This window comes from Dromaius novaehollandiae, chromosome 38, assembly GCF_036370855.1.
Source record: "Dromaius novaehollandiae isolate bDroNov1 chromosome 38, bDroNov1.hap1, whole genome shotgun sequence".
NCBI lineage: Eukaryota > Metazoa > Chordata > Aves > Casuariiformes > Dromaiidae > Dromaius > Dromaius novaehollandiae.
The window spans coordinates 149,157-172,342 of NC_088137.1; the positions used below are offsets into that span (position 1 = coordinate 149,157).

At 73.7% G+C, this 23,186-nt stretch overlaps 2 protein-coding genes across 9 annotated transcripts; one reads left to right on the forward strand and one right to left on the reverse strand.

The window, feature by feature from the left end:
- The first annotated feature begins 5,319 nt into the window (after positions 1–5,319).
- On the forward strand, positions 5,320–22,107 carry ARHGEF1 (Rho guanine nucleotide exchange factor 1). Of its 7 annotated transcripts, none has more exons than XM_064503551.1 (34): positions 5,320–5,389; positions 9,464–9,638; positions 10,239–10,313; positions 10,413–10,496; positions 10,579–10,692; positions 10,977–11,075; positions 11,162–11,204; positions 11,765–11,870; positions 11,945–12,085; positions 12,790–12,819; positions 13,119–13,221; positions 13,310–13,403; positions 13,632–13,670; positions 14,101–14,268; positions 14,368–14,482; positions 14,790–14,801; positions 15,806–15,985; positions 16,098–16,282; positions 16,386–16,532; positions 16,613–16,695; positions 16,895–17,020; positions 17,302–17,416; positions 17,494–17,594; positions 17,678–17,755; positions 17,832–17,907; positions 17,996–18,163; positions 18,687–18,774; positions 18,901–19,002; positions 19,443–19,513; positions 19,649–19,807; positions 20,701–20,892; positions 20,992–21,137; positions 21,756–21,836; positions 21,970–22,107. In XM_064503551.1, exons 3-33 carry the CDS (start codon positions 10,287–10,289, stop codon positions 21,828–21,830), a joined length of 3,267 nt encoding a protein of 1,088 aa, XP_064359621.1. In that variant the 5' UTR covers positions 5,320–5,389; positions 9,464–9,638; positions 10,239–10,286; the 3' UTR covers positions 21,831–21,836; positions 21,970–22,107. The 7 variants fall into 7 exon arrangements, with proteins under 7 accessions (XP_064359621.1, XP_064359624.1, XP_064359620.1 ...); XM_064503550.1 differs by lacking the exon at positions 5,320–5,389 and adding an exon at positions 8,267–8,410; XM_064503552.1 differs by lacking the exon at positions 5,320–5,389 and adding an exon at positions 8,268–8,410 and having other exon boundaries at positions 19,446–19,513.
- Positions 5,676–8,099, reverse strand: CD79A (CD79a molecule). Of its 2 annotated transcripts, XM_064503557.1 has the most exons (5): positions 7,368–8,099; positions 6,493–6,957; positions 6,295–6,413; positions 6,126–6,194; positions 5,676–6,030 (listed from the first exon to the last, which is right to left on the reverse strand). In XM_064503557.1, exons 1-5 carry the CDS (start codon positions 7,426–7,428, stop codon positions 5,917–5,919), a joined length of 828 nt encoding a protein of 275 aa, XP_064359627.1. In that variant the 5' UTR covers positions 7,429–8,099; the 3' UTR covers positions 5,676–5,916. The 2 variants fall into 2 exon arrangements, with proteins under 2 accessions (XP_064359627.1, XP_064359628.1); XM_064503558.1 differs by having other exon boundaries at positions 6,493–8,099.
- Positions 22,108–23,186: the final 1,079 nt, after the last annotated feature.

Genomic DNA, 23,186 nt, shown 5'->3' on the forward strand with positions numbered 1-23,186 from the left:
ACCCCTAATGTCCCCAGGGACCCCCGTTGCCCCCCAACTCCCCCAGTGTCCCCAGGGGCCCCCACTGCCCCCCAACTCCCTCCGTGTCCCCAGGGACCCCCATTCCCCCCCCCCCAACTCCCCCAGTGTCCCTATGGCCCCAGGGGCCCCCACTGCCCCCCAACTCCCTCAATGTCCCTATGGCCCCCCAGGGGCCCCCATTGCCCCACAACTCCCCCAATGTCCCCAGGGGCCCCCATTGCCCCACAACTCCCTCAGTGTCCCCAGGGGCCCCCAGGGGCCCCCACTGCCCCCCAACTCCCTCAATGTCCCTAGGGGCCCCCATTCCCCCCCCAACTCCCCCAGTGTCCCTATAGCCCCCAGGGACCCCCATTGCCCCACAACTCCCTCAGTGTCCCCAGGGGCCCCCATTCCCCCCCCCAACTTCCCCAGTGGCCCCAGTGGCCCCCAGGGACCCCCATTGCCCCCCCCGCCCACCTCCGCCCGCGGCCAACGGCCCGCGAGGCCCCGCCCCTCCCCGCGCGGTGGGCGTGGCCTGCCCCGGCGCGCGCCACAGCGGCCCCTCGCGCCGCGGCCGTTAAACAGCAGCCGCCGGCGGCGCGAGCCCGGCGGGCGGGGGCGTTTGTCTTTCCCGCGCTGCCCGCCGATTGGCCCGCGGCCTGCGGGCGCCCGCGCGGATTGGCTGGGAGACCTTTTTGGGCGGGGGAAGGAGGAGCGGGCGTCGCAGCTCTGAGGTGAGCGGTCGCGTCGGGCTTGGGCTGAGGGAGCTTCGGGGAGCCCCGGCACCGAGGGGGCCGCGACCCTGCCGAGCCCCAGGCCTAGGAGGGCTGGCACTGAGGGGGCCGCGACCCCGCCGAGCCCCGGGCCCAGGAGGGCCGGCACCCCGGGAGCCTGGCACCGAGGGGGCTGCGACCTGCCGAGCCCCGGGCCCAGGAGGGCCGGCACCCTGGGAGCCCGGCACCGAGGGGGCTGCGACCCTGCCGAGCCCTGGGATTGAGGAGACCCTCCCAGCAGAGAGGGCGGCCACCCCACGCGGGAGAGGGTGCCCACTGCACCAGCCCCACAGCTGAGGGGAGGCACTGCATTCCTCCGGTCCTCTGGTAAATGCCTGGCTATGTATCTCTGGGGTGTCGGTTTGGCTCGCAGTACCGTCAGTGCTAGCCCTGGGGAAGGAAGATCTCCAGCATGGAGCTGGAAGTGAGGAAGGGGAGGATCCCGAGGCGAGGAGCTGTGATGGGAGTGAGCGGAGCTCTCTCTTTAGAAGAGGAGAGCAAGGCCCACTTTGTCTGTTTTGCTCCCCAGTTAGGTGGAAGGCCAGCCTGAGGAAACGTCCATCTACTTTCTTCAAAGACAGCAGGCAGAGATGGTAGCCTTGAAGAAAATGAAGTGAAACCATGGCTTCACAAGTGAACCAGGTGAAGAGGGCAGGTGGAGAGGAGACCAGTGACACGCAGACGGCATGCCATCTGGCAGAAGCAGGCAGAGCCGAGGCATTTCGCTTTTGCCTCCCCGAAGCTTCCACTTTCTGTTTGGGTGGGGGACGCTTGCCAGAAGGGTAGAGTTTGCACCTCTGGGTGAGAGAGGCCCGGCTCTCCGTGCCCTGGGATGTGGCCCGCCCTCGCGGTGGCATGCATCTGTCCAGGTATTGTGGTGGCGAGCCTTCCAGGCCCTTCGGGTGCCACCCTGCCGGGGTGAAGTCCCACAGCCAGGACAGCAAAGCCCCCAGGGTTCCCGTCTGGGAGGCAGTTTCCCTGTGACAGGGTTTGGGAAGAGCTCGTGTTCCGAAAGCTGCTTCTTAGCTCTTCCTCTCCCAAAGCCTGTGTTTACGTGTTGCGGCTGGCAAGCCCAGAAGCCCAAGCAGCTGGTGTAGGAAAGGGGGGTGGTTTTGCTCTGAGGCACACGCACATCCTTTCTTGGCCATGATAAGGCAGGAAGTACGCAGTGTGCATGAAGAACTTGCAAGGGTTTGAACCATGCTGTGACACTTGTTTTACCACAAGAGTTTGCGCTTTCAGCCAGTTCGTACCGCTTTGAAGCCAAAGGCGGCAATCTGCTAGTGCCCTCTCCGGGAACACCTTAAAATAACATAATGGGCAGCACAGAGCTATTTCTTACGCAGCCACATGTGAGCTCCCTAACGTCTCCCGCCCGAGCAGGGCTGCCTTTCCCTGCGACTCCTGAGCCCGTTTGTGCTGTGCCTTAAATAGCGATGCAGCGCGGCTAAACCGGTTCATCTGTAGCGTCTGCGTGAGCCGCCTGCCCCGCGCCGGTCCCCCGCGGGCGCGTGCAAAGCCCTCCCCGTCCCCGACGCCTGGGAGCCTGCCACAGCCGCCGAAAGCGTGCAGGGGCTGGCAGCCCCCGGCGCGGTGAGACTAATCATTTCAGCACTCTTTTGTCTTGACACATTTGGGAACACATTCATCTTTCTTACAGCTGCAGTCAAAACCTCGAGGCCACAATATAAATCCACGGCTCTGAAAAAGTGGAAGGAGAGAGGGCAAAACATCACACAGGTAAGAATACTTGATACGTTTTATTCTTTTTTTTGTTTGTTTGTCTGCTAACAAATCTGACTTCTGAGGTGAAACACTATTGACTAAGCAGTGTCTCAACATGAGTAGCCCACTTTGTGATCTAGTCGGGGCCCAAATTGCTAGCGACGCTCATAAAGTGCTTGTAATTATATAACAATTAACATATCGGTAGAATAATTAAAGCCAGAATCCTCACCCACTGATTCAAACAAAAGTCTTTGCTAGCAGTAAAACAGATATAAAATACTTAAAGGGCACAGGGAGAAGAAATTATATACAAAGCCTAGAAACGCTGAAACCTGACAAAATCATTAATATCTCTGGTTTCTTGGCCGCAGCGTGGGGAGGAACAATCCCCTTCCCGCCAGTTCCTGACGGTGGTGAACTGGAGGGCTGAGAGGTCTAACAGGGGCAGCCGCAAGCTGCCTGTGTTGGATGCTCCCTCTGCTGGCTGCCAGAGCGGCTTGCCTTGGCAAAGGCATGGGAAATTCTAGTCTGAAATAGACTTCTCCTCCTCCCCACAGAAGGGAAAAACTCCTGTAGCCGTTTGCACAACGATTTGGAAACATTGACAGCTCAGTTTGTTAAATCAGAAATGTTCTGGAAAAATTCTGCAGCAAATTTATTGTTTCGTTAGAAAACAACACTTTCACATACAAAGTAGTTTGCTTTTTTAAAAAAAAAAAAACTTTTACGGCAGAAGGAAGCTACAGAGGCTCCCGCTGAGAAGGAGGGTTCCCAGCACACAGCAGATCCTGAGAAAACAGATGAAACTGCCCCAGGGACACGGCGGAGCCTGACCCCGACGTCAGCGGCCTTCGGGTGAGCTGGTGCGTGCAGGGCTCTCGTCCCGTCCGCGCAGTCGCGGGAGCCGCCAGCCTGCGTGTTCAGGGGGCCGGGCCGGGCCGCCGGTGGGTCCCCCCGAGGTTAACCGTGCGCCCGAGCGACCGCGAGCCGCTTCGGGGGGCGAGCTCTGCCGCTGGCGCCGGCTCCTGTCGCTTGAGGAAGTGTAAACCACGCTCCCCGCCGCCTCCCTCTCCCCGTACCTGCCCGCAGCTCGGCTTCCTGCCGCTGCAGCGCTCGGGCAGAGATGACAAAAGAAACGTCCTTGCCGCCCCCCCGGCCCGCGGAGCCCTCCGTAGCCTGGCCGCGGTCCAGCGCGGCCGCAGCCGCAGCCTGACGTCTCATTCCCCCTGTGCCGGCTCCCGCGTTCCCGCGCGGCAGCTTGTCGGAGGCCGTCGGCACGGAGCCGAGCCGAGGCTGAGCCAGACGCAAATGCGAGGGGACAGTGTCGCTGCTCAGTCAATTATGCTCAGAAGGTATCAGCATCAGGAGGAGGCTGCTGCGGTGCTCCAAGACAGGGCGCAGCGGCTCATCTTTCTCTGCGCGTCCGTCGGAGCCCTGGGTTCTTATTTACTCTGCGGCTGCAGAGAATTAGGCCCCGATATGTCACTGCCCATTTATTTCTGTGGCTCTGCTGCGGCAGCAGCTGAGCAGCCCTGCATAGTGCGTGCTCTAGACGCGCCCAGGGAGCCCTTCCCGAGGCCACCGGACACGGCACCCACGTTAACGTGCACGGCTTATGAAAGAGGAAAGCGTACGTCAAAATCGATAAGCCACGGGGTGACAATTGCTTATGTAAGCGATAGTTTCCCAGGGCTTTTTGTCCTCCCCCGATGTGGCCCCGACACCCCCGAGCACCGAAGGACGCCGCAGCGTTGCTCTCCCTGCACCTCCTTGCCCTGGCGCGGGCGTCGCGGGGGGAGGCGTCGCAGCGTGGGGCCAGACGGCAGGTTTCTCTCCCCGTCAAAGCCCCGCTCCTCCCTTCCCCTTCCAGCCCGCCGCGCTGCCTTTCCGCATCAGCAAACGCTCGGTCCGCGGCCCCCGGGCTCAGCGAGGACCCGGCGCAGGGGGAAGCGCAGCGGGAGGCGAATCCGGGCTGCCCGGCACCCCCGGGCTGGGCTGGGGGCCGGGAAGGGGGCCGCCGCCTGGCCCGGGGCAGTTTGGGGCGCGCGAAGGGGGGCGGCCGGGAGGACGGGGCAGCGCGAGGAGCCCCCCCGGCTCCGCTTTCTGCGGCGGCGCTGCCTTCGGCGGCCGCAGAGGCCCGACAGGAAGCAGAGGAAGTTTCGTGCTCTTCGGCGCTCTCCGCTCCGTGTTTATCTTCATAACAAATGTTTTATTAATATCCCCACGTTGCCGTTTCTCCCGGCGCGTCTGGAAGACGGTGGCGGGAGGGGCGGGGTGGCGGGCTCGCCCGGCGAGGTGCGCCGGATCCTGGAAGGCGCTGGGGAGGCCGCGGCGCTCGTCCCGGGGGGGCGGGGGGGCATTGCGCCCTAACGCAGGGGGCTCAGCCGTGGGGAGCCTTGTCCTAGCGCCGGGTGCGGGATCGCGGCCCCGGCTAGTCCCTGGCGCCCCTTTCGCTGCTGGTTTTCATCCCGGGGCGCGTTTCGGGGCACGAAAACGCGGGAGCGGCTGGCGCAGGCCTGCTCCCTCCGGCCTTTTACCCTCGGGCGCGGAAGCGCGAGCCGAGGAAGTTCCCTTGCTTCGCGAGGATGCCCTTCGCTAAAGCTCCTGCCGGTTTTGGCTCCCCGCGAAGCTATCCCGGTTTCCCACGGATTCACGGGACGGGGTCATCCCCGCGGACGCTTCCAGCCGGGGCCTAAAATAGCCGCCGCCTTCGGCGGGGTGGGAAGAGGGGCGGCGGGGGCCGGCGGCGCTCGCGGGGGAGCCCGGCGCGGCCGGCGGGTGCTGATCCTGCTCTCCCGCGCAGGGCGCTTCGCCGGCACGGCCCGCGGGATCGGGGATCGGGATCCCGGCGGACGGGAGGCAGCAGCGGGAGCGGCGCGCCGCCACCGGTGAGTCCCTGCTCCGGGGAGACGGAGGGGCAGCGCCCGCCCGGGCGGCTGGGGCGGGAGACGGACGAGCTTCGCTTTCCTCCTTTACCGCCGGCGCGGCAGGGGGAGGAGGAGGGTCATGGAAACTCCCGCCGCGGCCCGCGGGCGCTTCCAACCTGGAAAGTCTGAGCAGCGCCGGCTCGGCAGGGCTGCGGTCGGCGCGGGCCCGGCGCGGCCGCCAGCACAGAGCGGCTCTGTTCCCGCGAGCCTCGCGCGGCCCCGCCGCACGGCACGGACCCCCGGACCCTGTCAGCAGCTCGTTAGCTTTATTACTGCTCGTGGAGCACCCGGGGCGGGAGGTCGGCGCGCAGGGCGGGGCAGGGCAGCGCCGAGGGATCCCGCGGTTAAACAGCGAAGCGAAGCCGTGGGGGGCTCGAGCCGAAGGGGGACGGTAACGGGCGGTCCGGCGCCCCATTCCCGCTGCGCGCGGGCAGCCGGAGGGCGCGGAGAGCCGGGGGGCTGCAGGCGGGACGGGGCCGCGCGGCCCCTCACGGCTTCTCCAGCTGCGCGTCGCCCCCGCAGAGGCTGCCCACGTCCTGGTAGGTGGGCTGCAGCCCGCGGGAGATGTCCTCGTACATGGAGCACTCGTCCAGGTTCAGCCCCTGCGGAGGCAAAGGGACGGAGGGGTCGCGGGGGCCGCGCCGTGGGGCTGGCGGCGCCGTGGGGCTGGCGGCGGGGCGCAGTGCCCCCGGCTCACCTCGTACAGGTTCTCCTCCTCGTACGCGCTCTTCTTGATCTGCAGCAGCCGCTCGTTAGCCCATCGCTTCTGCGGCGGCAGCCCAAAGGGGCAGAGCTCAGGACGGGGCCCGGCCGGCCCCCGGCCCTCCACCACGCGCGCTCGGGGGGGGGGGGGCTGTGGGGCTCACCCTAAAGAGGAGGAAGAGGCCGGGTCCCACGGCGCAGAGCAGCAGCAGGATGCCCTCGGCCGTGATGATGCGGTTCTTGGTGGATTCCCTGAGGTTGAGGAAGGGCACGGCCACCGGGTCTGAAAGGGGGCGCGGGGGGGGGGGCGTCAGCGCGGCCCCCGGCCCCGCCGCGCGCCGGCCCCCCCCGCCCGCACTCACTGCGCACGCGCAGGTAGGTGCCGCACGACTGCCCGGCGGCGCGGCCGGCCTCCACGCGGCAGAAGTAGAGGCCGGCGTCGCGCAGGTCGACGTGGTGGAAGTCGAGGGTGGCGCGGTCCGGCTGCAGCAGCACCGAGCGGTTGCCGGGGCTGGTGCCCACGGGGGCGAAGGCGCTGCTGCAGTTCTTGCGGGGGCAGACGCGGTTCCAGGTCACCGTGGCCGCCTCGGGGGCGCTGAACACGCACTCCAGGCTGACGCGGTCGCCCACCGTGGCGGTGCGGGACGTGGGGCCGGCCTCCACCACCACGGCGGAGCCGCCGGCGCGGCAGCGGCCCGCCGTCGGCTGGTGCTTCTCCACCAGGACGGGCGCCGGGGTCACCCGGGCGGGCGCTGGCGCCGGCGGGAAGGTGCAGTTGCCGGCGCCGCAGGTCCCGTTGGCCGCGGCGGGCGCCGGGAGGAGGCAGCCTGCGGGCAGGGCGCGCTCAGGGCCCCGCCGGGCACGGGGCGGGGGGCGCCCGGCCCCCCGCGCGGCGCCCCGGGCCCCCCGGCCGGTTTCGGTTCCTCTTTCGGGGCTTTGTTGACAGGAAGCCGGAGGGCCGGGCCGGGCCGGGGCCGATGCTATTCCGGGGTGCCCCGGGGGACCGGCCGGCGAGGGGGCGCGGGGCCCTTCCCCGGGGGGCCCTTCCCCGGGGGGCCCCCCGCCCGGGCACGCCACGGCCGCCATCTCGTGCCTCTGGGGTTGCCGGGCCGGGGCGGGCCGCGGGGCCGGGGCCCTTTTCGCCCCTTGGGGTCTGCGTGGGGCTGCTCCCTCCTGCTGCCCGGTCCCCCCCCCGGAGCCCCTCACCCCCGGAGCCCCCCGCCCGGCCGGGCCCTACCTGGGAGGAGGCAGAGGACGAGGGGCAGCGGGGCGCCGCGCCGCCCGGGAGCGCCCGCCATGGCGTGCCGAGCCGCGCCGAGCCGAGCCGGCGTCGCAGAGCGCAGCCGTGTGCGCCGGGCCCCGGCAGGAGATGCGCCCCGGCGCCCCGCGCCCGCCCCTGCCCGCGCCGGGGGCGAGGCGAAGGGCCCCGGCCCCCCTGGGGGGGTCCCGCGCCTGCGCGGGAGGCCGGGGGGGCCCGACGCCCCACCCCGGACACGGGCCCAGCCCAAGCATCCCCTATGGCCTGCGCCCGCCGGCGGGGTGTCCCGCGGCCGTGCCCCCCGAGCAGCCCCCTCGCCTCCCCGTGCCCCTGGGGGGCAGCAGGATGCCCCCCCACAGGGAGGGCTGCCCCACAGCAGCACCCGCCCCTGGGCCCATGGCCGCCCCCGAAGCCCGGGAGGGAGGCGGGTGGGCGCGTGCGGCGCTTGGCCGGGGTACCGGGGTGCTGGGCCGAGCACGGGGGCACGCGGGAGATGCGGGGCCGGGGGGCGCAGGGGGGTCCTGGAGGAGCAGGGGCGCAGGGGCCAGGGGTGCAGGGCCTGGGGTGCCCGGGGCTCCTGGGGGTGCAGAGCCCCGGGTGCCTGTGGTTCCTGGGGGCACAGGCCACGGGGTGCCCGGGGGTCCTGGGGATGCAGGGGCTGGAGGTCCTGGGGGCGCAGGGCTCGGGGGGCCCCAGGGCTCCTGGGGGTGCAGAGCCCCAGGGTGCCCGCGGTTCCTGGGGACACAGGCCCCGGGGTGCCCGCGATTCCTGGGGGTGCAGGGCCCTCGGCAGCCGCTGCCCCTTGGCGCCGAGCCGCGGGCGGGCGGGCGGCGCGGCGGAGCCCGGGGGAGGCGGTGCCGGCGCCTCGGTCCTTCCGCAGGAAGCGCCGAGAAGGGGCGGACGGCCCGGACCCGCCCGGAACAGGCAGCGGGTTCCCGGTCCCCCGGCCCGGCCCGGCCCAGCCCGGCCCGACCCAGCCCGGCCCGGCGGCGCGGCCCCAGCGGTGCGGGGCGGCCCCAGCGGTGAGTGCCCCCGCCGCGGGCCGGGCCGGGCCGGCGGAAGTGACCGTGTCCCGCCGGGTTCCGGCGTCGTGTCGGCCCGGGCACCGGCACCGCGACGGCGCCGCGGGGGTCGGGGGGGACGTGGGGCCGGGGGGTGCGTGCGGGGCCGGAGCGCCCCCGGGCCAGGGAGAGCGTGTGGGGCTAGGCGTCACTCAGCCGGGGGACGTGCGTGGGGCTGGAAGCAGCGTGCGGGGCAGGGGCCTGCTGGTCCCGGGCTGGCTGTGGGGCCGTGGGGCTGGCTGTGGGGCAGCGGGCGGCTCCGTGCAGGGTGGGGGCCGTACCCGGGGCAGCGGGACGGGCGTCCGTCTGTGGGGCGCCCCACTGCCGAGGCTGTGGGACCGGGCTCCTGCGCGCCCACAGCGGAGGCCGGGGGCTCCGAGCTGCGCCAGCGACCCCCGGGGGTGCCCCCCGCCCCGGGGGGGCCCCGGCCGCCGCCCCTCCCCGGCACCGCTGCCCCTCCCCAGCGGCCCTGCAATGCCAGGAATCCCGGCGGCATCTGGACAGGCTTTGGTGGCACCCGCCGCCCCCTGTCCCGTCCCGTCCCGTCCCCCCGTGCCGGGGGGCGCCCGCTCCCCCCACCGCCCCCCGCGTCCGCCGCCCGGCACCGCCGCGGCCCGCTCCGGACAGCTGGGCCCTGGACGGGGTCCAACGGGGACAGGGCAGCGGCCCCGGGCGCTGCCAAGCGGGCTGCGGGGCTGTGGGGCAGAGGTGAGGGGCGCTGCCGCCGGGCAGGGCCGCGGCGGGGGGCAGCCGCGGGGATGGGGTGCCGCCGTGGGGCGGGAGCGGGGCGCCGTGGGGCAGAGCCCTCCCCGTGCCGGGCCCGCGGGGCGCCGGGGGGCAGGAACGGGGGGCCCTGCCCGCGCGGGGCCCGGGGCAGGTGGGGGCCGCGGCCGCGCCGTGGGGCGCGCCGTGGGGTGGGGGAGCCGGGGGTTGGTGCCGTCGCGTTGCACATCACTTCCTACAGGAAACCTTGCTCTCTCCGTAAATAATCTGGGGGCCGTTGCTTTGTTTTAGAGCCCGAGGAGCCGCCTTTCCGCCGCGGGGCCGCGGGGCGGGGGCGCCCCCGGAGCCCAGGTGTCCCCGTCCGGCCCCCCCGCTTCTCGGGGGCTGTGCTCCGGCCCCCCCGGCCCGGGGGGTGCCGCGCTTCCTGCCCGTCGGGCTCGTTTCGCCAGCGCCCGCTCAGAAACAGGTACGTGGCGGGGGGGAGCGGGTGGCGGCCCCCCCGCGCCCGCGGCGGGGTCTTGGCGCACCTGTGCCCCTGGGCAGTGCAGGGTCCCGGCTGCGCCCCCCGCCCCAGGGGTTTGCCCCCCCGGGGGTCAGGGCGGGCGGAAGCGCAGCCGGGGAGGGCGCGCGATGGGGCACGCGCGGAGCCGAGGGGCGCACACGCGTGTGTGTGTGTGTGTGCGCGTGTGGGAGCGCGGGGGCCGGGCGTGGGTGGGGTGGGGCCGGCGGCAGGGCCCCCCCTCCCCGCCCCGGCTCTCAATGGGGCTCTTTGTGCCGCACAGAGCCCCATTGACAGCCCGGCGCCACCCCCGCCCCGAACGTCTGAGCCTCGGGGGCGGGGAGAGCCGCCCGCCGGCCCCCTCCCTCCGCGCCGGGCCGGGCCCCGCTGCGGGGAGCGCCTCCGGCTGCGCCCACGCGCTCGCGCCCCGGGCCGCGCGCCGATATCCTGCCCCCCGGGGCGGGGGGGCCGCGGCTTCCTGCGCCGCCGCTCGGAGGGTGCCCGGACGCCGAGCCGAGACCCGGCAAACTCGTCTCGCCTCCCCATGACGCCGTCTCTCCCCTCCAGGCGTGACCCCGTGAGCCGGCGCGGGGCCCCCCACTGCGCGGGGGCACCATGGAGCCCGAGGAGGCGTTCGGCGGGGTGAGTGGGGGGGGACAGGGCGGAGACGCCCCCCGAGGGGCTGCTTGCGCCGGGGGGGCCCCGGAAGGACCCCCCAGCCCGCGCCGCCTCTCTCCCCAGAGCCCGGCGGCGGGCGCCCGCGGCGGCTCCGTCGTGGCCATCATTGGCGCCGAGGACGAGGACTTCGAGAACGACATCGAGCCGGTGAGCGGGCGGGAGGGCGCCCGGCGGCCACGGGGCTGGGGGGGCCACAGGCGCCTCACCGCGCCCCCCCTCGCCCCCCCAGAACCCCGACGACCAGAGCAGCCTGTTCCAGAGCCTGGAGCTGGTGCGGCAGCACCCGGCCTATCTCATGGCCTTCCTGCAGCACGTCGTGCTCCAGTTCGACTCCTGCCCCGTGGTGAGTGCGCCGCCGGGGGGGCCGGGGGGGGCAGGGCCCCGGGCGGCGGGAGGGAGGCCGGGCGCGCGCAGGGCTCCCCGCGAGCGTGCAGACACCCCCGGGGCTGCGCGCGCACGAGCGGCTGCGCTGCCTCCCCCTGAATAACCTCTTCTCTCTGTTCCCCCCTCCCTGCTGGCAGGGGCTGGAGCTGAGGTAATGCCCTGGGGATGCGGGGGGGCGGCGGGGGGGCGCTGGGTGCAGGGGAGCGGGGGCCCCCCCTTCACCGCTGCCCGTGTGCCCCCCAGCTTTGCTACCTGCACGTGGACATGCTGCGCAGGATGAACCCCAAGGAGGGCAAGAAGCAGTTCCTCGAGTTCTGCCACTTGTTCCTGGACAAGGCGGGGGTGAGTGCCGCCCCGGCCCCCCCGCGCCCCCCTCCCGCGGAGCCCGGGGCTCGCGGAGGGGTGCCCTGACCCCCCCTCTCTCGCAGCTCCTGCGGGTGCCCGTCCCCCACCAGGTGCAGTTCGAGCTGGGTGAGTGAAACCCCCCCGCAACCCGCAGAGCAGCGTTTGGGGGTGCGACTCAGCCCCCCCAAACCCGCGTCTGCACCCCACGGCACGCCCCGTGCCCCCAGGCTGCCCCCCCGGCACCCGCCGCTGCCGCCCGGCCCGGGCCCTTCCTCCGCCAGCCGCACCCAGCTGGCTGCGGCGAGAAAGGCCGGAAGCGCCTGGGAAGCCCCGGCCGGGCTGAGCTCATGGGGCCGCGGGGGGGGGGGGCCGGGGGGGACAGCGCGACGCGGCTGCGTGGCACCATCTCCTGGCGCCCGGGGACGCTGCAGCCGGCCCCAGCGCTGCCCCGTGCCCCGCTCCATCCCACCAAAGTCCTGCCGCGACCCCGGCGGGGCCCGGAGCAGCCCCCGAACCCGCCCCACGCCACGGCGCTCGCCGCTGGCAGCCCCACGCTCGGCCCCAACAGATCCGGGGGGCGGCTGGGCCGCTGGGGGGTGGCTGGGCCGCCGGGGGGGGCCGGGGCGGCGCGGGCAGGGCTCCGTGGGGGCGCAGCCGGAGGCGGCTCACAGCCCCTTCGCCCGCAGACCGCACGCGCCCCGAGCTGCTGGCGGACGACGTGCAGCGCCGGTACCTGCAGGAAATCCAGGCCTTCCAGGAGCCCGAGATCTCCCGGCAGCTGGAGGACTTCAGGTGGGGGGGGCCGCGGCGCGGGGGCCGCGGGGGCCGCGGGGGCGTCCCGCCGGCGCTGACGCCCCCTCCCCTAGGTCCAAGCGCCTGATGGGCATGACGCCGGGGGAGCAGGAGCTGACGGAGCTGGAGTCCTACCAGACCCGGGACGTCGGCATCCGGGAGGCCAAGGAGAAGCAGCTGGCGGAGGTGCTGCTGGCTCGGCTGGAGGAGATGCAGTGAGTGGGGCGCCCCGGGGACGCGTCCCGAACGCCGGTGCACACACACACGCGCGCGCGGCTCGGCCTCGGCTCGCGCCTGCGAGGGTCCCTCGTCGCGGAGCTGCGCGCTGCGCTTCAGCTGACCGGCGCTGCCGCGCGCCGCCTCCTTCCCAGGCCCTTTGCCCCCGGCCCAGCCAGAGACCCCCCAGCCGGGCACAGGCCCCCGGCCGCGGCCCAGCTGCCCGGCGGCCCCCTTCCTCCTCCGCGCGGCTCCGGCACATCTGGCGCCCCTCCCCTGCCGGGCGCCCGTCCCAGAAGCGCCGACGGAGCCAGCTGCGCTGCGGCGGCCCGGGAAGGGGGAGACACCCCCTTCCGCCCTCCTCCCCCCTTTCCGGGGTATTGCTGGCGATTGCATCAGCCCCGGCGCGGTATAAACCCCCCGTCCCCCCTCCAGCCCAGTCTGTCCCAGCCGCTCCGTCCCAGCACACACGCACGCCTGCTCACCAGAACATGCTCCAGCGCCCGGCGCCGACTCCGGCAGGCAGATATGGGGCTGGCATACCGGTGAGGGGGCCGCCGGGAGCCCCTGGCCGGGGGGGGCCGGCGCCGGGGCGCGGCCGGGCGGGGGGAGCACGACAGGGGCTGGCGGCAGCGGGGGGGCGGGTGTCTGGGCTCCCCGGACGCCTGGGCTCACGATGCGCTGCCGCTTCTTGTTTCCGCAGCCTCACGATATCTTCCGACGAGGAAAAAAGGTGAGAAAGGCGGGCGGGGGGGCGCCCGGGGCGGGCGTTGAGCGGTGCCCGGGGGTCTCCGGGGAGGCGTGAGGGCGTTTGGGGCGCTCTGAGGACGCTGGGGCCGCAGGGGGGGCCGCGGAGGGCGTTCGGGGGGCGTCCTGCCACGCTCGGGGGCACCCCGGCGCCGTCGGGGGGGCTCCCTGCCGGTCGCGGCGCGCCCCCAGCTCGAGCGCGGCGGTGGGAGGGGAGGAGGGAGCGCTCGCAGCCCCGTGGGGCCGGGACCGCTGCGGTCCTCAGCCCCTCTGCTCCCCTCCCAGCTCTGCCATCTTTGGTGCCATCGTGACCTACATGAAGTACCTGGGGGTTAAAACCAAGCTCAGCGACAGCAAGAAGTCGAAATCCAACTTCTTCCGCAAGAAGGTGAGGCGGCCGGGCGGGGCCGGGCGGGGCCGGGCGGGAGGGACCCTCTGCCGGTCCCTGACGCGCCCCTGCCCGCCTCGCCCCGCAGATCTCGGGGATCAAGAAGCCGGAGGAGCTGCAGACGAAGCCCCGGAAGGGCTTCATCCTCCCGGGGACTTCCCTCTGGAACCGCGACACCCACAGTAAGTGGCGGGGCGCGAGGCCCCCCCTTCCCGAGACCTTCACGCCCCCGCTTTCTCCCCACAGCTCCCGGTTCCGCGCCCGGCGCCGCTTGTGGGGCGCGGGCCTGTCCTGCTCCAAGCCCGAGGCTCCGCGTGGGGACGCGTCGTGGGGCCGGGGGGCAGAGCCCCGTCCCTCGTCCTTTGGGCCCCCCCGGGCCCCTCAGCGCCCCCCGTTCTTCTCTCTTGCAGATTCCGATTTCAGGCAAAGCAAAGTCCCTGAGGGCGAAGGTACCCCTCCCGTCCCCCCACACGCATGGGACCCGCATCCGTCCCCCCAGGGCCACCTCAGCCCGGCCGGGGGGCTCCGCGCCGTAACCCCATTAACCCACCTCTCCCCGCGTGTGCGGCACCGGCGGGGGGCACAGAGCCGGACGCCCCCCGTAACACACTAATCTGCCCCCGCCGCCCCGCATGCAGCCACGGGGGCCCCCGTGTCCTGCCGCCCGTCCGCTCGTCGTGGGGGGCTCCGAGCCCGGACTGGGGGCTGCGGGGGGGAGCCCAGGCGCCCGCCCTGCCCTGGCGGAGGGCCGGACGCGGGGGGCGGCGGGGGCCGGGGGGCCGGACCGTCGGCCGCGCCAATTCAGGAGAGTGCGAGGGGTCTCCGGAGCCGCCCCCCCGGCGTTTCGCTGACCCCCCCCGACCTGGCTCCCCCCCCCAGCGGAGAAGGCGACGCACCCAGACCGGAAGGGCCCCCGAGCACCCGACAAGATCGACAGTGGCACCGCGCGGCCCAGGGCGGGGGCAGCCGGCACCCCCGCCTCCGACCCCCCCAGCGTGGCCGTGACCATCAACCCGCCCCCGGGGGAAGGTGCCGAAGGCGAGCCAGGTGAGGGGGCTGTGGCTTCGGGGGGGGGGGGGCGCTAGGCGCCGCGGTGGGGGCCTCCTCCTCCCGCTCATCTCCCTCTCTTCGCCCTCCTCCCTGCAGGTTTGGACCCGCCCGGCCCCGCCGAGCTGGGAGACACCCCCCCGCGAGGCCTCTGCCCCACAGAGCCCCCCAGCAGCGAGCAGCACCCCACGGAAGACGGGGCTGAGAACGAGAGGTGAGGCAGCCCCCCCGCCGTTTCCACTCAGCGCAGGGGGCGCGCAGGTCCCCCGGCCCCCGCCTCGTCCTTCCTCTCCAGCCCCCTGGTTCGGCTGCCAGCGGGGCGACCCCGCTGCTGCACCCCCAAAGTAGCAGCCCCCGCCCGCCGCCTCCGGGCCGAGGCCTGCGGGGGGAGAGGGCGCGCGGGGGGCCCGGACGCCTGGGCTCTCTCCTTTCCTCACCGCTTGCGCCTCACCTTTTCCTGGCTTCGCTGCTGCCCACCGCTCCCCTCCTAACCCTGCTCTTGTCCCGCTCTCTCTCCCCAGAAAACGGATCAGGTTGGTGATTCCCCAGCCCCCCCCTTGCATGCTCGGGGGGCGCAGCGGTGCCGGGGGACATTAACTTAGCGACACCCACAAACTCAGCTAAGTACCGGGACCCCCCGACGCAAGCGCCGGAGGGGGGGTGTCTCCTCCCGCCCCCGCCGCCTGCCTCACGTGGCCCCCACTGACCCCCCGCCGGGGCCCCCCGTCCTCCCCCCAGACCCCCTGGGCTGTTGCATGGCTCGGCGCCCCCCCGATCTGGTGCATGCCCCCCCAGGAGATCTCACGCTGTTTCTCTCTCTCCCCTCCGTGCATGTGGTCCTGTCCGCTCCCTCCCCGCACGCTCTAACCGTCCCCCGCCGTCCCGTCCCGCCTGCGCCCGCTCGGCTCGCGGGGACGCCTGCGCCCTCCACGCACGCGTGCCGGCGGCTCCCCCCGACCCCCCCGCGCTCGCTGTGGCTCTCTGTGCTGGGTGTGCGGCTCCCCCCGACCCCCCCGCGCTCTGTGGCTCTCTGTGCTGGGTGTGCGGCTCCCCCCGACCCCCCCGCGCTCTGTGGCTCTCTGTGCTGGGTGTGCGGCTCCCCCCGACCCCCCCGCGCTCTGTGGCTCTCTGTGCTGGGTGTGCGGCTCCCCCCGACCCCCCCGCGCTCTGTGGCTCTCTGTGCTGGGTGTGCGGCTCCCCCCGACCCCCCCCCGCACTCACTGTGGCTCTCTGTGCTGGGTGTGCGGCTCCCCCCGACCTCCCCGCGCTCTGTGGCTCTCTGTGCTGGGTGTGCGGCTCCCCCCGACCCCCCCGCGCTCTGTGGCTCTCTGTGCTGGGTGTGCGGCTCCCCCCGACCCGCGCCCGCTCGGCGGCTCTCCCCCCGGGCGCCCGGCCCGGCCCCCCCCGGCCCCGCCGCCTGCCCTTGCCCGCCGTGCCCGGCTTTGCGGCTCCCCCCGTCCTGTCGCCCCGCCGGGGCCTCGTCCCCTGCCGCGTCCACGTCCCGTGGCTGGTGTCCCGCCCCCCGCCCCCACCGCAGGCTGCCGGGGAAGCTGGGGCGCTCGGAGAGCCTGCGCGTGTACGAGCGGAAGCGTTCCCAGCGCGGCTCGGCCAAGGGCAAGCAGCCGCGCTCCCGCAGCGACGTGGACCTGGAGGCGGCCGCCCGCGCCACCGAGCTGGAGGAACGGCCCCCCCCGGCCCCGGGCCGCCAGAGACCCACGTAGGTGGCGGGAGCCCGGCCCCGGCGGGGGGAGGGCGCCGCGTCCCCGGGCGGGAGGGCAGGACGCGCCCCGGCCCCGGCCCCGCGCTCTGAACCCCCGTCTCTCCCGCAGCCTGGAGCCGGGGGGGCCGGGGGGGGGCGAGCCCCCGCAGTCCTTTCTGCCTCCCCAGTCTGAGGAGACTGAGCCGCGCGTTTCGGAGCTGGAGCTGGACCCGCCGACCTGGCGCCAGCTCGCCGCCCCCGACGCCCTCCTCAGGCTGAAGAAGAGCGAAGTCAAGCGGCAAGAAGTCATCAACGGTGAGGCCCCCCCCGCCCCGCGGCCCCCCCAGTCCTCCCCCAGCCTGTTCCCCGCCCCGGGGCCGGGCCCCTCCGTCCCGCGCCGACGCCGCTGCCCCCGCAGAGCTGTTCCTGACGGAGCACGCCCACGTGCGCATGCTGCGCGTGCTGCTGGAGGTCTTCTACCAGCCCATGCTGAAGGAGGCCTTCTTCGACGAGCAGGAGCTCTCCAACATCTTCCCCAGCCTCGAGGACCTCGTGGAGGTCCACAGTGAGTCGGGGCGGGGCGGGGGGCCGCGGGCGGGGGTGCCCCCTCCTCGCGGGGGCTGACCGCTTTCCTCCGCCCCCCAGCTGTCTTCCTCGACAGCCTGAAGAAGCTGCGGGAGGAGAGCAACTACGTCATCTCCGAGATCGGGGACGTCCTGCTGGCCCGGGTGAGCGGGGTGTCCGGGGGGGCCGTGTGGGGCGCGTGTGGGGCGCGTGTGGGGCTCGTGTGCGCGTGTGGGGCTTGTGCGGGGCTCGTGCGGGGCTCGCGTGCGCGTGTGGGGCTTGTGCGGGGCTCGCGTGCGGCTCATGCGGGGCTCGTGCGGGGCTCGCGTGCGTGTGTGGGGCTCACGCGAGCGCGCTCCCCAGTTCGAGGGCACGGAGGGCAGCTGGTTCCAGAAGATCTCGGCGCGGTTCTGCAGCCGCCAGTCCTTCGCGCTGGACCAGCTCAAGGCCAAGCAGCGCAAGGACACCCGCTTCAGCCAGTTCATCCAGGTAGCCCCCCCCCACCCCCCCGCAGGGGCCCTGCCCCCCCCATTTCCTCCGTGCCCCCAAACGTCGCCCCGCTCTGGCCGGGCGCAGTCCCCAGCCGGATCGGCCTTCCCCAGAATCCCTCTTCAGCCTCCCGCTGTGCCAGCCGCAGCGGGGGGGTCTGAGCCCCCTTCCCAGCGCTGTCCCCATCCTCCCCCCGGCCCCCTCCCCGCGCTGTGCCCCCCCCCGGCCCCGGCCCCGGCCCCGGCCCCGGCCCCCTCCCAGCGCCGCCCCCGTGCCCGCAGGAGGCGGAGAGCCAGCCCCGGTGCCGCCGGCTGCAGCTGAAGGACATCATCCCCACGGAGATGCAGCGCCTCACCAAGTACCCGCTGCTGCTGCACAACATCACCAAGTGCACCGGTGAGGGGGGGGCCGCCGGGGGGGCGCGGGGGGCCGGGGGGGGCCGTGCCCGCCCCTGACCCCTCTCCCGCCCCCAGAGGCCGAGGGCGAGCGGGCCAAGGTGGAGCAGGCGGCCGAGTGCTGCCGGCAGATCCTGAACCACGTCAACCAGGAGGTGCGCGACATGGAGAACCTCATGGTAAGAGACCCCCCCCGGCCCCACGGCCCCCCCGCCAGCCCCACGGCGCCTCTGCCCCTCACTCTCCCGTGCCCCCCCCGCAGAAGCTGAAGGACTACCAGCGACGCCTGGATCTCTCCAACCTGAAGCAGAGCATGGACCCGCTGCTGAGCGAGTTCAAGGTGAGCTGGGGGCCGGGGGGGGCCGGGGGGGGGGTGCGGGGGGGTCCTGCCCCCCCTAACGCCCCGCTGTCCCCAGAACACAGACATCACCAAGAGGAACCTGGTGCACGAGGGGCCGCTGACCTGGCGCGTCACCAGGGACAAGGCCGTGGGTGAGCGCAGGGGAGCGTGGGGCGGGGCGGGGGGCCGCGGGGGGGCCGCTCTCCCGCTGACCCCCCCACCTCGTCATCCCCCCCCCAGACGTGCACGTGCTGCTGCTGGACGACCTGCTGGTGCTGCTGCAGCGGCAGGAGGAGCGGCTGGTGCTGCGCTGCCACAGCCGCACCATCACGCCCACGCCCGACGGCAAGCAGATGCTGAGCCCCATCATCAAGCTCAGCTCCGCCATGACCCGCGAGGTGGCCACAGGTGGGGGCCCCGCGCGTCCTGGGGGGGCCCCGCGCCTCCTGGGGAGGTCCCACATGTCCTGGGGGGGCCCCGCGCGTCCCGGGGGGGTCCCACACGTCCTGGGGGGGCCCCGGGCCCGCTGGTGGCTGCGGAGCGTGCGCGTGGGCAGGGAGGGATGTTTGGGGCACAGGGTGGTCGCTGGAGACAAGGGGGGTTGCGGTGGTGCACACGGCTGTTGTGTGTGCGTGCGGGTGTGCGTGTGCAGGTGCATATGCACATGCACAACGTGCATGCGTGTGCACCGTGCATGTATGCGAGTGCACACGTCACGTGTTCCTGGTATGTGGTGGGCAGCGTGGTGTGTGCGTGTCCTGCGTGCGTGGCATGTGCATCATGCACGCATCATGCGTGTGCGTGTCCTACGCATGCATGTCTTGCGTGTGCATGTCATGCACGTGTGTATCACGTGCATGTGTTGTGTGTGTTGCGTGTGTGTTGCGTGTGCACTCGGGCCCTCTCTGACCCCCCCATTCGCCCCCCCCAGACCACAAGGCCTTTTATGTGATCATCAGCTGGGAGAACGGGGCCCAGATCTACGAGCTGGTGGCGCAGACGGTGTCGGAGAGGAAGAAGTGAGGCTGAGGGGGGGCTGCATGGAGAGGGGGGGCCCGTGCGGGGAGGGGGGGCCCGCGGGGGCCGCGCGGGGAGGGGGGGCCCGCGGGGGCCGCGCGGGGCCCTCACCACCCCTCTCTCTGCAGCTGGTGCGCCATGATCAGCGAGACGGCCGGCTCCCTCAAGCTGCCGGGCTCCCGCCGGGCGAAGGCAGCCCGCGGCGGGCAGAACCCCCACAGCCCCATCGAGTGAGTGGGGGGGGCGCTTTGGGGGCGGGCGGGGGGTTTGGGGGGTTGACAGGGGTTTTGGGGGGTTGATGGAGGTTTTGGGGGGCAGGTAGAGGTTTTAGGGAGGGTTGATGGGGGTTTGGGGGGAATTGGCAGAGGTTTGGGGGCGTTGGAGGTTCTTGGGAGCAAGCAGAGGTTTTGGGGGGTTGGCGGAGGTTTTTGGGGGGTGGGTAGAGGTTTCTGGGGGTCAGGCGGAGGCTTTTGGGGGACAGGCAGAGGTTTCGGGATTGGTGGAGGTTTTTGAGGGCGGGCAGAGGTTTCTGGGGGGTTGGCAGAGGCTTTGGGGAGCAGGTGGAGGTTTCTGGGGGGCTGGCGGAGGTTTTGGGGGGCAGGTGGAGGTTGATGTGGGGCTGGCGGAGGTTTTGGGGCTGGACCCCTTGCCGACCCCCCCTTCCCCCCAGCAGCTACCGGGAGCCGCTGCTCAGCAGCTCGGAGAACGGGGGGTCCCTGAAGGAGCCGCTGCCCTTGGACGGTGAGTGGGGGGCACCCGCGCCGGGGGGGCCACGGCCGCTCTGCAGCACCGCCGGCCCCCACCCGGGGGTGGCCTCGCCCCGCGCCGGACGCCTGGGCCCCCTGGGGGGGCGCTGACAGCTGGGCCCCCCCGCAGAGCGCGAGAAGGACGGGGCCGTGGAGGGCACCGAGTTCGAGGGGGGCCCCGAGAAGATGGAGAAGGAGGCGGAGCGCGTCCTGGCCGAGCTGCTGGCGCTGCGGCGGCCCCCCCGGGCGGGCGGCGAGGGGGCCCTGGCCGCCGCCGCCCTGGACGGAGGTGAGTGCCACCCCCGAGGGGCGCAGCCCGGACCCCCAACCGCTGCCCCTGCGCCCCCCAACCCCGAGGGGCACCGCCCGGACCCCCAACCGCTGCCCCTGTGCCCCCCAACCCCGAGGGGCGCCGCCCGGACCCCCAACCGCTGCCCCTGCGCCCCCCAACCCCGAGGGGCGCCGCTCGGACCCCCAACCGCAGCCCCTGCGCCCCCCAACCCCGAGGGGCGCCGCCCGGACCCCCAACCGCTGCCCCTGTGCCCCCCAACCCCGAGGGGCGCCGCCCGGACCCCCAACTGCAGCCCCTGCGCCCCCCAACCCCGAGGGGCGCCGCCCGGACCCCCAACCGCTGCCCCTGCGCCCCCCAACCCCGAGGGGCGCCGCCCGGACCCCCAACCGCTGCCCCTGCGCCCCCCAACCCTGAGGGGCGCCGCCCGGACCCCCAACCGCAGCCCCTGCGCCCCCCAACCCCGAGGGGCGCAGCCCGGACCCCCAACCGCAGCCCCTGTGCCCCCCAACCCCGAGGGGCGCCGCCCGGACCCCCAACCGCAGCCCCTGCGCCCCCCAACCCCGAGGGGCGCCGCCCGGACCCCCAACCGCAGCCCCTGCGCCCCCCAACCCCGAGGGGCGCCGCCCGGACCCCCAACCGCAGCCCCTGTGCCCCCCAACCCTGAGGGGCGCTGCCCGGACCCCCGGCCGCTGCCCCTGTGCCCCCCAACCCCAACGGGCACCACCTGGACCCCCAACCGCCGCCCCTGCGCCCCCGGCCCCAAGGGACGCTGCCCGGCCCCCCATGCTGACCCCGACCCCCCGCTGCCTGGCCCCACACGACCCGGCCCCACAGCCGCCCCCCCCCCCCCCCCGGGCGCCGTGGCCCCTGACGCCGGCTTCGCCCCGCAGTGCGGGCGCTGCAGCGGCTGCTGCCGGCGGAGCCCCCCGCGGCGGGCGACGGGGCCGCCTCGCCCCCCGAGGAGGCCTGGGAGGGGCCGCGCCGGGCCCCCCCCGAGGAGGAGGAGCGCCGGGACGCCGGCGACGGCGCCGAGAGCGAGGGCGAGGGCCGCGGGCAGCGCGCCGAGGCCGGCAGCGCCGCAGGTAACGGGGCGCCGGGGGCGGCCGGCTCGCGGGGCGCCGCGTCCCCGTCGTCCTCGTCACCTCCGTCACCCCACCTCTCTCCGTCCGTCTCTCTCGCAGGGGGGACCCCGAACGGCCCCCGCTGCCCCGCCTGGGGGTCGCGGCTGGCGGAGGGGCCCGCGCCCCCCCTGGCGCTCACCCCGCCGCAGGCGGCCTGGCTGCGGGCCCAGCTGCAGGGCCTGGAGGAGGCGCTCCGGGGGCTCAAGGTGAGGGGCCGCGGAGGGGCTGGGGCAGCCGGCTGCCCCCCGGCGTGCCGTGGGGCTGCCCCCGGGGCTGCTCTGCCCCTAACGAGCCGTGGGGCTGCCCCCAACGTGCCGTGGGGCTGCCCCCGGGGCTGCTCTGCCCCTAACGAGCTGTGGGGCTGCCCCCGTAATGGGCCGCGGGACTGCTCTGCCCCCAATGCGCCGTGGGGCTGCCACCGGGGCTGCTCTGCCCCTAATGAGCCGTGGGGCTGCCCCCGTAATGGGCCGCGGGACTGCTCTGCCCCCAACGCGCCGTGGGGCTGCCCCTATAACAGGCCATGGGGCTGCTCTGCCCCTAACGTGCCGTGGGGCTGCCCCCAGGGCTGCTCTGCCCCTAACGCGCCGTGGGGCTGCCCCCATAACGGGCTGCGGGGCTGCTTCCCCCGACACACTGGGTCTGCTGCCCCCTAACTTGCTGTGGGGCTGCCCTACCCCAATGCGCTGTGGGTCTGCCCCCCTCACGCGCCGTGGGTCTGCCCCCCTCACGTGCTGCGGGCTGCTCCCCCCTCACGCGCCGTGGGTCTGCCCCCCTCACGTGCTGCGGGCTGCTCCCCCCTCACGCGCCGTGGGTCTGCCCCCCAGGAAATCGAGGAGGATTACTGGCAACTCCAGGAGCTCCTGGCCAAGCACAGCTCCACAGGCTGCCTCTTCACATGAGGGCAGGTGCGTGGGGCGCCGTGGGGCGGGCTGCCGTGGGGCGGGGCGTCACGCTGTGGGGCCGGGGCATGCCGTGGGGCGCGGCGTGCCGTGGGGCGCACCCCAGGAGACCTGACCCCTCCTCTCTCTCTCTCCCCAGCCCCTGCTGCTGCTGGAGCCGGGCCCCCCCGCCCTGCCGTGGGGCACGGGCTGGGGCTGCCCCACGGCGGCGGGCCGGCCAGGGAGGCCCGCGCACCCCGGGGGGCTGGGGCCGCCCCACGGCTTTCCCTGGTACCGCTGCCGGGGGGCAGCGCCTGCCCTACGGGGGGGCTCCCCCCCGCCAAGTGCCTCCTCGCCCCCCACGCTGGTTTTTTTATACATTTGCTGGGATTTTATATAAATATATATATATGGGACTGAAGTGGGGGGCGGGGGGCGGGGGGGGCAGGGGCCCTCCCCCCCACACGTATGGGGCTGGTTCTTTTTTAACCATTGTACAGAAACTGGGGGGGGGCCCAAACCTGCCCCCCCTCGCTACCGCGGGGCCCCCCCAGGCAATGCTTGGAGCAAGCCCCGCGCCGTGGGGCCGGGCGGCCGTGGGGCTGCCCCCCACCCCGGCACGGTGCCGTGGGGCAGGGAGGGGGGCACCAGAGCACCAAAGAGGCTGGGAAAATGCCAAATAAACTGTTCTCGCTTCCGCCCCGGCTGGTCCTTGCTGTGGGGGGGGGGAAGGGGGGCGAAGAGGGGCCCCCCCACCATGCGTGTGCCCCCCCCGGATGCCTGGGCCCCCCAGAGGCAGAGGCAAGGCCGAGCGAGGCGAGTTTATTGCTTGAGCAGGCGCCGGGGGGGTGCGGGGGGGCCGCGTACACAGGGGGGCGCCGGGGGGGCTCGTTCCTCCATCACGAAGACGCACAAGCGGGGGGGGTGCGCGGGGGGGGGCACGGACCATATTGCACTTGGCTAAAAATGGGGGGTCCGGGGAGCCCGGATGCCTGGGCCCCCCGAGGCGGGTGGGGGGGCGCCCGGAGGCCGGGTCCCATTGCCAACGGTGGGGGGGGGGGGGATTAGGGGCCCGGACGCCTGGGCCCTCTCCCCTGTGCCGGGGGGGCGGCGGGGCGGGGGTCAGGGGCCCGGACGCCTGGGCCCTCTCCCCTGTGCCGGGGGGGCGGCGGGGCGGGGGTCAGGGGCCCGGACGCCTGGGCCCTCTCCCCTGTGCCGGGGGGGCGGCGGGGCGGGGGTCAGGGGCCCGGACGCCTGGGCCCTTTCTCCCGCGGGACCCTGCGAGCCAGGGGGAGCCGGGTCCGCGTCTGACGGGAGCCGGCGGGGGGGGGGCGTCTCGGCGCCCCCCGGATAAAACTCCGGTATAAAAGGGGGCGG

Excerpts from the sequence above, each read along its gene's own strand:
- CD79A (XM_064503558.1), bottom strand. The coding sequence starts at position 7,216 with ATGGCGGCCGTGGCGTGCCCGGGCGGGGGGCCCCCCGGGGAAGGGCCC. Across the intron at positions 6,414-6,492 it reads CACCTACCTGCGCGTGCGCA|ACCCGGTGGCCGTGCCCTTC; the intron begins GTGAGTGCGGGC and ends GCCCCCTTTCAG. Across the intron at positions 6,031-6,125 it reads AGGAGGAGAACCTGTACGAG|GGGCTGAACCTGGACGAGTG; the intron begins GTGAGCCGGGGG and ends TTGCCTCCGCAG.
- ARHGEF1 (XM_064503551.1), top strand. The coding sequence starts at position 10,287 with ATGGAGCCCGAGGAGGCGTTCGGCGGG. Across the intron at positions 13,404-13,631 it reads CTGGAACCGCGACACCCACA|ATTCCGATTTCAGGCAAAGC; the intron begins GTAAGTGGCGGG and ends TCTCTCTTGCAG. Across the intron at positions 18,775-18,900 it reads ACGGTGTCGGAGAGGAAGAA|CTGGTGCGCCATGATCAGCG; the intron begins GTGAGGCTGAGG and ends CTCTCTCTGCAG.